Genomic DNA, 11,953 nt, shown 5'->3' on the forward strand with positions numbered 1-11,953 from the left:
TATTAGCTATTTTTATTCGTCTTGTCTAAATACTAAATTCGTTTGACATTTTTCTGTTAACACAGTAGGAAAAGTGTTGCAGAGAAAAATAAATAAATACGACATTTCATTTAAAATTATATAGGCTAAGCAAAATATAAACAAAACTGAGTTGAACTCCTTCAAGGACAGCGCATCCACACTTTGCTCCATCCTTATTCTGCTCTGTCACTCATCAACAACCTGCCTGTTCTGTCTGAGGGCCGTATATTTACCAGAGGTACAGCCTGCTCTGAGCATCGTAATGCACATGCTGCGCACAGACCACGCAAATAAAACGCGTGATGCAGAAAGCATGCGTGCAGCGCGACAGTCCGAGTACAGGCTGTACCGGTGGTCATAAGAATAAAGCGCAGATATGCTATTCTAAATGGACGTCGGGAACAGGATATTGTTAGACCGCCCGCTCCCGTTCAAATTACACCAGAGTTACCGACCGCTACCGCGTTTTATTCGGGAATTTAATCCCGCGGCGCAAAAAATCTGGTCGGGTCTCGCGGTTCCCGCGGGAATGCAGACCTCTAAAATGCGGCTAATCATTTCTGAATTCTGATTGGCATATAACGAACAAATCAAACAAACGTAAACGGCAAAGGCGGGGCCCCCTACAAGGCGGGGCTCATGGGCTGCAGCCCACTCAAGCCCAATGGTAAGTCCGGCCATGGATATAGCGCACATTTATTATAGCGCAGGTTTAACGTTTAAACATTTTTATATGCTTGAACTGTTTTAGTATATCTAGATTTTATTTTAGGCAGGTCGTGATGATTTGAGAAGGCTACATTGATCAAACATAGGCGATCAGCTCACTGTCTGCCGCTTGGTCGTTAGGCTACTTTAAAAAACAAAAATATATTTAACGAACGAAAATGCTCCAAACGTTTTTCTAAATTAACTTAATAAAAAAACGAAACATAATAATTTATCTATTTTAATAGCTGAAAGAGTAGTATAAGCTGTTTTGGGAGAAAAGGGGAAAAAAAAGACGGGCTTGGGTCGGGCTCGGGCTCGGGCCGGTAATTCTGATAAGCTGTCGGACAAGGGCCGGGGCCTGAGCGTCTCGGCCAGGGCCGAGCTAGGGCCTAAATTTGAGGTCCCTGCAGGGCTCTACTGCCTTTGTCTTGTCCTCACTCAATTTAAAGTGCTCCCACACAGCTGAGGTCTTCGGCACTTTTGTCTTCTCTTCCAGATTAACTGAATCATGACGTTCACTCGGCGATTCATATTCAAGCGCGAATGAGAACCGTTTTGAGGGGGATGCCAGGTGTTTGGAAAAAAAATAAATTAATATTCGAATCTCAAAATCGAATGCCAACTCACGGAACGAATATTCGAATAATCGAATATTCTGGTCCAGCCTTATCTAATTCAGAAATTAAAAACATACGATATGTTTAATGTATAAAGTATTAGATTCCGATGCCTCATGTCATTGTCTCTTGAATATTTAATTTCCTTTCTTATTTACAGGGCTGCTGCCAACTCTCATGCATTCAGGTGAGACTCACACAACTGACAGTTCTCACGCTCTCAGTCTCACACCACACGTCCATTTTCTCACACAGTGTCACTGATCTGATGTCTGTCTGTGTGAGTTCTTGTTTATTATATTTATACAGTATAGATAAGCAGTGTGAGATGAGGTAGAAGAGTACACATCGTCATTTTTGTGGATCTGTAAGTCTTGTTTTAATAATCAAAATGCATTTTTAGAATCAGGTTTTGGGGGAAAAGTTGTTTAGAGTTTAGCTCCATTCTAGTCATTAGAAATGCTCAACACCAGACACATTTCCTCCTCATTTGAATGGAAATACACCATGTGTGAATGCACACCATCATCCTTGGCATCACTGTCTTGCAACACACACTTAAAAATACACACTTACTATATCATGCTCCTTTTTGCTTCTAAAACTAGGCCACCTCTACTCTCTCTTCTCAGTTGAGTGGACATGTGAACACCTGCACTCTTTCTCTCTCTCCTCTTATTCTTTCATATTATATAGAGGAAGTTATTGTCATTTAGTATGCTCTGCAGGTGTGTATTGAGATGGAGGGGGATAGGGGTAGAGGTAGAGCAAGTGTGTGTGTTGTTTACTGAGTGAGGAACGCAGTGGTGAGATGAGTGTGTGCAATCAGGTGTGTGGATCTGCTGTTGCAGGAAGGAAACTGCTGGGTACTGTTGTGTGTTAATTGTGTTACGTGTGTGCACGTGTAAATGTTTTTATTTACTCTGTTTTAGTGAATTCCAGGTGGGTCACTATGCTAAGTGTCTCTGCTGTTTGGTTTTATTTTATTGTGTTTATACTCTAAACAACACTGAGGTGAGGTCTCTATCACATACATTATTTCACTGCCCATATTAACAGGTTGCAGTATTCAGAATGTCCAGATAAGCAGGCGGCTCTGCATAGCATTGGTGCAAGCATTTGGTGCTTTAAAAAACAAATTGAAAATGCACTGCAAGCCTATTTATCAACACAATATTTTGCGATGTAGGCTTTTGCAGCAACATAAAATATTGGACTACTCACCTATTGTTTGAAAAAAGACATGTATCGGGCAAGTTTTACATGCAGTGATAGGCACACAAACACCTTCTGTTCATGTCTGACTGAATCCAGGTGATTTAAGCTGTGTAAATTATTCATTGTTTAGATGTGTAAATGTGGTCCGCCTTCTCATTGTGGCCGTTATTAAAGGATGTGTGTTGTGTGAAATGGGCCTACATATTACAGCTCTCCTGCACTCTGTTTTAGAAAGAGCATTGTTTTAGTGCATTATTTTCTGTACTAAAAGCCGTTTTCCTCTTACGCTGTGATTTAACTGAGAAATAAAGAAAGAAAAAAGAAATATGGGTGGACTGCCTTTTCCTTGGAAATTTTGAGAGAAAAAGACTAAATCTATTTTTAGGGCTATCAAGGGTTATATGAAATTTAGACAACATTGTCTTAAGTAAGGGATAATGTACATCCAGCCAGTTGTTATTGCAGAATACAGCGGAATGGTCTTGTATCACCCTGAAGGGGGTTATTCTGAGACAACAACCGGCTGGATGTACATTATCCCGCTTATTACACGGCTACTTGCAACATAGGTAAATAATTAGACAAGAAATATTGATTTGAGTTGAAATATTTGAACGCAAAGCTTCCGTGAACACAGCAGTTGCGAGCAAGCGGCAAGTTCAAATGATACGGTGCAGTCAAACCACTTATTACACAACATTTCACCACATAAATAATTATGGCGATAAAAGATTTAAGACGAAAATGTTTTATAATCTTACCAGTTTGTTAGTTATCTTATAATCCATTACAGCGTACAAAACAATTGTCGCAAAATGTTCCTGTGGCTCAGTGGTAGAGCATTGCGTTAGCAGCGCAAAGGTCGTGGGTTCAATTCCCAGGGAATACACATACTGATAAAAAATGTATAGCCTGAATGCACTGTAAGTTGCTTTGGATAAAAGCGTCTGCTAAATGCATAATTTTAATTTAATTTAATATTTTAATTTAATTTAAAATGGCAGCAGCTGCGTTTGTATGAACATAATTAAATGGATGACATAATTAAATAATTGTACACAACTTTAAATTGAGTTTTAATATTTTATTAGCTAAACAAACGCAAAGCTTCCACCAAGAAAAAACAGTTCCTAGCAAGCGTATAGCACCGACTTCAGTTACCCGGATGAGCCTGTGTTATTAGTTTTTTACCGGTTGTTATCGAGGGATAACATACCTCGGAATGTTGCGACTGACCAATCAGAATCAAGTATTCCACAGAGCCGTGTAATAACACAGTATAAACTATAAATTTAGAAGTTTAAAGTCAGTGAGATATTTGAACTTTTTTAAAAGAAATTGATACTTTTATTCAGCAAGAGTGCATTAAATTGATCAAATATTACATTTAGAATGGTACAAAATATTCACCAGATAAATGCCGCTCTTCAAATTTTGCTCCTGGGGAAAGAAACAGAAAAGAAAAAACACTGTATCTGTGTTTCCACACTTTCTTGAACCAGCATAGCTATTTTCACTTTTTATAATAAGAAGAAATGTTTCCTGAGCACCGAATCAGCATATTGGAATGATTTCTGAAGGAGCATGTGACACTGAAGACTTGAGTAATGGCTATTGAAAATTCAGCTTCATGATCACAGGAAAAAAAATTAAAATATATTAAAAATATAAATAACTATAGAAAATGTCAGTAATATTTCACAGTATTACTGGTTTTACTGTATTTTGATCAAATAAAAGCAGCCTTGTTATTAATATATATTATTAATTATTTATATATAGGTAAGTACCTCGGTTTTGATGTCACGGTTCCAAACAGTTTCGGTACAGCAGGGGGAAAAAACTGCTGAAAAAATCGCTCTCTTTAAAGAAATTAAATTATAATTACAATTTTCTTAGGGATAAAAATCTACCTCTACATTACTATAAGGTTACAATTAACAACAGAGCCCAAACTTAAATTCAATTACTGTTTATTTTTAATTATAATCAACACTCAAATTAAAAAATTGTATGCAAACTTGTAAACTGCACATAATGCAGTTTTTGAAATAAACTCTTTGTTTATAAGCTGTTTTATTGACGTCATTCCATGATTGAAACACTGATTAAGCGATTACATGAGGCGTGAGATGTTCATTCATGTTTATTCCGTGTTAAAACTAGTAGTAAAGAGGAAGGGATGCTCGCGCTGCCGTTTGAACTGAGGCGTTTATACAGCGATCTGTTGCGCTACATCAAAGAGCGTCAAAACGGCATTTACTGTTTGAATTTCCTGGAAAGAAAGGAACCGAATTTGAAAGAAGAGACTGTTTATTATCAAAAGCAACAATATATAAAACCGGAAGTTTCCAATGAAGTTACGCACATGCAGTGGTTAAACCAACACTGTATTTGTTCGGTAAACATTAGGGCTGAACGATTAATTGCATTTGTGATAATATCGCGGTATGAAAAAACACGATTTTTCAATCACAGAGGCTGCGATTACACTCGGTCACATGACACGTGAGAGTAAAGAGGTGTGTTCGACTTAAAGATCGATCAGTGTATGACATCAAAGTACGGTGAGAGAAAGCATAAGGAGACGTCCGCGCCAGGGCTGGATTGGTAATCGGGCATACCGGGCATTTTCCCGGTAGGCCGACACGTTTAAGGGGCCGACAGAATGTTTTTGTTTTTTTTTCAGACAGTGGCCCATTGGTTTGTCTCCTGTATTGACAGCGTAAACCACCCGGTAAAGTGTTTGATAGGGACTCGCAACGGAGGCAGACATCTAACCTATCCTAATGTTTGCACGCGCCATGAGTGTAGAATATGTAAACACTTTTCAATAAAACGTAAATTCATCCCCCACGATTTTTTGGCCAAGTCAAGTGTGTTCATAGAGGTTTCCATGGGCCAATGCGAATAAAGCTAGATTTAAATTAAAAAAGACATGATATTGTCGGACCTGACGTTTTATTCGTATCCAAAACAAGATGTAGCCTAATATGAGTGATATATAGGCTACATACATACACTACCAGTCAAAATTTTTTGAACAGTAAGAAAGATCCAATAGATCCAAAGATCAGCATTTATGTGAAATAAAAAGCTTTTGTAAGATTATACATATACCATTCAAAAGCTTGGAGTCAGTATAATTTTTCAGCTTTGAAATCGCAGGAATAAATTACATTTTAAAATATATTCAAATAGAAAACAGTTATTTTAAATAGTAAAAATATTTCACAATATTACTGCTTTTGCTGTATTTTGGATCAAATAAATGCAGGCTTGGTGAGCAGAAGAGAATTCTTTAAAAACCATTAAAAATCTTACTGTTCAAAAATTGATTCTGTGATTTTTGTATAGGTTTAAAGGGGGGTGCGACTAAAAAAGTTTGAGAATCACTGGTCTAAAGTTAACAGACAGTGTTTAAAAAGTGCAGTCCACATGTTTACATATGTTTATTACAGTGATTTTGAATTACCTAAAGTAGTGTGGTAAAGCAACCGATTTGTTTTTATATTTCTGCAATCTACTTTAGTTTGTGTGATTTGTTACTGACTAGTACACATGCGTACCCAACCGAAAGACCGGTACTGAAAATTTTCGCTATATACAGTGGGTACGGAAAGTATTCAGACCCCCTTACATTTTTCACTCTTTGTTATATTGCAGCCATTTGCTAAAATCATTTCAGTTTTTTTTTTTTAATAAATCTGCAAAAATGTCAACAATTCTGTGTTTTTCTGTCAATATGGGGTGCTGTGTGTACATTAATGAGGAAAAAAAATTAACTTAAATGATTTTAGCAAATGGCTGCAATATAACAAAGAGTGAAAAATTTAAGGGGGTCTGAATACTTTCCGTACCCACTGTATGCAATTTTTTTCGATGGCTGGCAGCAACTGGAGATGTGATGGATGAGTTTTAAGAATGTGAGAAAGATAGAAAGAGGACACCAAGAGGAAATGTGGTGGGCTGCAGTAATGATATCACATGTCTTCTTTCAGCAGGAAATGATTAGTATTGATGAATTTACAGCGTTAATCAATATCCCTGCCCTTTTCTTCTCTACTTCTAATTAGCAGAGCTCAGAGGCTTGTGTTTTACATAATGACTTTGTCTGATGTCTAATTACCTCTCTCTTTCTCTTTCTCAGGCTTGGGAAAAACGAAACGCAAAACGAGCACACGGGAAGCCTCTCCAACACCCAGCACAGATGAGTACTCGCCTAATGGGGGCGGAGTAGAACGAATATATGACCTGAACACTCCAGCGGTGGTGAGGTTTACCTACAATGCAGAACGGGAGGATGAGCTCAGCCTGGTGAAGGGAGCCCGGCTGATGGTGATGGAGAAATGCAGTGACGGCTGGTGGAGGGGCAGCTATAACGGTCAGGTGGGCTGGTTCCCTTCCAACTACGTCCAGGAGGAGGAGGAGTTGGAGGACACGTCAGCTGACCTTCCCACTGTCTTCTCATCACGGCTGGGCCTCAGTAACGGCCAGGGCCCCAGAGTCCTTCACACTGTTCAAACGCTCTACCCCTTCAGTTCCGACACTGAGGAGGAGCTGAACTTCGAGAAGGGCGAGATGATGGAAGTGCTGGAGAAGCCAGAGAATGACCCAGAATGGTGGAGGTGTAAGAACTGCCGTGGGCGGGTGGGTCTGGTGCCAAAGAACTATGTGGTTGTGCTCAATGATGGTCCATTAGCCTTGGGCTCCCATTTCCAGCAGAACAGCCACACGGGACCCTCCCACACGGGGAAATTCGCAGGAAAGGACTGGTACTATGGCAACGTGACACGGCACCAGGCTGAGTGTGCGCTGAATGACAGGGGGCTGGAGGGAGACTTCCTTGTGCGAGACAGCGAGTCCTCTGTGAGTCAAGTATTTATCTGGATCTAATCGAAATGCAGTGACCAGATAACTGCTTTCAGTAGCTGTGAATAGTCACTTGAGTGTTGTGCAGTTATTTGTGTTCATGGTGTCATTTGCAGGGTTATTATTGGTAACTAAAACTATTAAAACATTTTGTTAAATGAAACAAAGCTAAAATATAAATATAAAGGCTGTGACACATCAAGCCGACATCAAAGAATAGTGACGACCAAAAAGTTGCGCTTGAACACACTGCGAAGCCTACAGCCAACAGCCAGTACATTCTGCGCAAGCTTGAGAGGAAGTAACTGTCTATATCATCAGGTGACAGAGCTAGGACTGCGGATTACAAACTGTAAACAAAGCAGCACTTGTTTACCATTTATATGAATATCACTTACAGTGAATATGAATCATGTTGATCAGTTGGTCTCCAAAAAGTCACTGATGGGGTCCGACTAGTGCAGACGATGTGGAACGAGCAAGTTGACTGACGACCATCAGCTTGGTGTGTCAGGGCCTTTAGATGAAACTAAAATAAAAGTAAACTAAATAGTAATATTTAAAAAATAATAAGTCCCTTAACAAAATTACTATAAATGTAACTAAATTCTATTAAAACGAAAACTGAAAGTTATAAAAATAAAAGCTTATTCAAAATATTAATAAAAACTACAATAGTATATAAATAATACTAAAATGACACTGATCATTTGACGTAATTGTAAGTGTGTTTCAGTTTAGTTTGTGACAACCCTGGGTTTTAGGCACTAAGAAAGTGGCTTGGCTTTTACCAGTGTTTATCGCCATAGAAACGACTACCCTGCTACCGGACAGGTTATGTTGTGGGTTAGAGATCAGCCTGGCTGCATGAAAGCCCTTAAGTAATTTGACTTGGGGGTATCCTTGAGGGGAAAAAATCCCTGAGGCAAGGGATTTCTTTAAGAGCGTTGCAACAAGCGTCTTAACTCTCACCCTTACCTAAGTGTTTCACGGTAGTTTCTGGCAACATACGGCAATGGGCGCCATGGTTGCTATAGTTACTACATCTCACAATAAACAGAACAAAACGGACCACAAACCTAACTTTAGATACAACCACAGTTGTACTAATATATTTGCTTTACGGAGAATACCAAGATCACAGAAAACAAAAAAACATAAGCCAAACTGGACTGTGTTGAGACAAAGGATTTATTGACGGTCAAACAGATACTCTCTCAATAATTGTGTATCATTAAAATCGCGCCCATTTCGATCATTGAAAACATGGCTTGGTAGGCTACTTACTCCTCTCAGTTAACATAAAATCAGCCATCGCGTTTGAGTTTGGGACGACTTAAGGGAGCTGTTTTGGTCCCTTAAATTTATTAAGGTGAAATGGTTACTAAGGACTTTGTAGCAATGCTTAAGGGAACATTTAAATAATTAAGGGGGGATAATTAACGACAGCCTTAAGATTCCTTAAGTTGACCTTAGATTTTTTCTTGCACCCCAAGTTTCACTAAGGGTTCCCTTAACCTTATAACTAAGGGATTTCTTAGTTTAAGGGCTTTCATGCAACCGGGCACTGAAATTGGACCAATCATTTGTGAGCAATGTGGCATCTCCGATGCAATAAAGTCAGTCTCCACTCCCCTGGTTTCTTTTGTTTCAAATTAAAGGTCACTTCACAGTTAAAAGAGTTTTAAAGACAACATTGCCTGGCTTTTAGTCATTTATTCTAATTGTTTTATTTATATGTTATTTATTAGACATTAGACATCATTTTGTGGACAACTTAAAATATCAGATACTTTGACAAGTCAAGATTAGTTTGCTGTAAAATGTCATGTGGTATGACCCAAAAGTGTAATATTTATAAATTAATGATGTTTGTAAAAAGTACATTTTAACATTTGCAAATCAAAATAAATGATTGTGATGTGTACATTCCTGTGTATTCAATGCATAAGGAAAATGTTTTAACTTTTCTTTAAAAAGTTTTTCAAAACCATATGAAACCAGCATAATTGCAAAGAGTAAATTTTTAAAAGCTTGACATTTACAGTTTAATGCATTTCTTTATCGTGGACATATGTCATTGAAATTAACATGCTTTTCAATCTAGATCAGTTGTTTGTTTTCAAACTGTTACTGTATATATATACAGCTCAAGTCAATCAGCTGATGAGTTAATTCAGCTATGTTAAATAAGGAAGACATCAAAAATGTGCAATGCTGGGGAGGCGCCAGGAATCTAGGGCTTATGGCACCATCTCTAGGCTGAGATTCACTAAATGGAAATTCTGTTTCTTTCTCTCTCCCCTCTAGCCGAGTGATTTCTCAGTGTCTCTGAAAGCAGTCGGAAAGAACAAACACTTCAAAGTGCAGCTGTCGAATGGAGTTTACTGTATCGGTCAACGCCGCTTCAATACTATGGATGAACTGTTAGAGCACTACAAGAAAGCTCCCATCTTCACTAGCGAACATGGAGAGAAGATTTACCTTATCAAACCCCTCCTGTGACCTTCCACACACAAATGAGCCTTACAACCAGACCTGACTGGACCAGACCAGATCTGACCTCACACTGAGCCAAGTGATCTGCAACTCCTACTTACTGCTCATTTCTCACAAGCAAACAGAGGACTTACTGAATACCAACCCACAGGAAACTCATAGGATTTAACATTATTATGTTGTTTCCGCTGAGGACTCCTTTCTGTCCCTGTGGCTCCATGTTACTTTAGCTCTTCTTTTCACCTGGAGTGGTTCACCTAAATGAATATCGCCTTTTCCAAGTGATAATTGAAGCACTTGCCCATTGCCTTGACGATAGCTCATTTTCTGTTCACACTTAGCCGACATTGAGATAACAAGAAAGCCAACAGATGCAGCCTTCATCTGATCCAGACTTAGACTGATACAGTCGTTACAGGGCAAGTGCAAGAATACAGACACAGAGGAATTACAGGAAACTGTATATACATGGGAGTTGCCAAAGAGAGAGTTGGTGACAGGTACTTGTCGTCCCCTGCTGGATGAACTGAGAAATGCCAACAGGAGGGTCTTATAAGATGAATGTTTTGTAGATGCTTAACCAAATGTGCCACCTTCACATTCAAGCACTGCTCATCTAATATATATATATATATAAGAGAACTATATCCACCTCATTCAGATTCACACATCTGTATCAGCATTAAAGTATTGGCATAGACCTCCATATTACAGCAAAACACTGTTAAATTTCAAAGTTAAATTTCTAAAGGCCACCATTCGAAAATAATGGTTTGGTGTAATTACAAATGAGTCCGTTCAGCTTTTAGTTTCCGAGCTTTTATAAAAATATGGTACGTCTGAATGTTACTGAGCATTGTTATTTAAAACCATGTTTATTTAACGTGAGAAAAAAGCTGCGGAGAAGGACAATGTAGTGAGCTCCACATGATAGCTGTGCAAAAAGTTGAAATACTTTTAATTAAACATTTTTGCAAGAGTAATGTCAAAGTTGTGTGCTTTTTATTGTTTCTTGGTAACACACTACAGTTCAAAAGTTTGGGGTCAGTAAGATTTTTATTTTTATTTTTAATAGTCACAAAAAAATAAAATAAAAACCTTCTGTTTGAATATATTTTAAAATGTGATTTATTCCTGTGATGGCAGTTGTGGCCTAATGGTTAGAGAGTCGGACTTGTAACCCGAAGGTTGCGGGTTCAAGTCTCAGTAATGGCAGGGATTGTAGATGAGGGGAGTGAATGACCAGCGCTCTCTTCCACCCTCAACACCACAACTGAGGTGAGACCCTTGAGCAAGGCACCGAACCCCCAACTGCTCCCCGGGCGCTGCAGCAATATGGCTGCCCACTGCTCCGGGTGTGTGTTCACGGTGTGTGTGTGCACTTGGATGGGTTAAATGCAGAGCACAAATTCCAAGTATGGGTCACCATACTTCGCCACACATCACTTCACTTTCAAAGCTGAATTTTCTGCAGCATTACTCCAGTCTTCAGTGTCACATGATCCTTTAGAAATAATTCTAATTCGTTGATTTGGTATTTAAGAAACATTATTTCTTATTGAAAACAATTTAGCTTTTTTGTAGGAACTTACTGTGATTTTTTTTCCAGAATTCTTTGATGAATATAAAGTTCAAAAGAACAGTATTTATTTGAAATGGAAATCTTTCATAATGTTATAAATGTCTTTACTGTCATGTTTGATCAATTTAATGCATCCTTGCTGAACAAAACAAACAAAAAAAGAAAATCTTTCAAAACAAACAAAAAAGAAGAAATACAATTGTATTGAATTCTGCTCTGCATACACTGCATACAATTAAACATTTGAGAAATAACATGCAATATGGAACAAAAGGAAAAATTATCTCAGAATTAGATACAATTATTTAAAGGGGTCATATGCGATTTCAAGTTTTCCTTTCTATTTGGAGTGTTACAAGCTGTTCGTGAATAGATAAGATCCCTAAAGTTGCAAGGACTAAAGTCTCAAACCCAAAGAGATATTCTTTATAAA

General features: G+C 38.3%; 1 protein-coding gene across 2 annotated transcripts in view; it reads left to right on the top strand.

Moving 5' to 3' along the window:
* LOC107738306 (cytoplasmic protein NCK2-like) overlaps positions 1-10,892 on the top strand; it is a 66,198-nt gene extending 55,306 nt beyond the window's left edge. Inside the window, exons 3-5 of one of the 2 annotated variants that reach the window (XM_016550026.1) lie at positions 1,510-1,536; positions 6,718-7,436; positions 9,750-10,892. In XM_016550026.1, the coding sequence (XP_016405512.1) occupies positions 1,510-1,536; positions 6,718-7,436; positions 9,750-9,944 (941 nt within the window). In that variant the 3' untranslated portion in view covers positions 9,945-10,892. The remainder of the gene's footprint in view (positions 1-1,509; positions 1,537-6,717; positions 7,437-9,749) is intronic. The other variant, XM_016550027.1, reaches the window with a different exon arrangement.
* The last annotated feature ends 1,061 nt before the right edge of the window (positions 10,893-11,953 follow it).

The sequence above is a fragment of the Sinocyclocheilus rhinocerous genome, unplaced genomic scaffold, assembly GCF_001515625.1.
Source record: "Sinocyclocheilus rhinocerous isolate Xijiao unplaced genomic scaffold, SAMN03320098_v1.1 scaffold1485, whole genome shotgun sequence".
Classification (NCBI taxonomy): Eukaryota; Metazoa; Chordata; class Actinopteri; order Cypriniformes; family Cyprinidae; genus Sinocyclocheilus; species Sinocyclocheilus rhinocerous.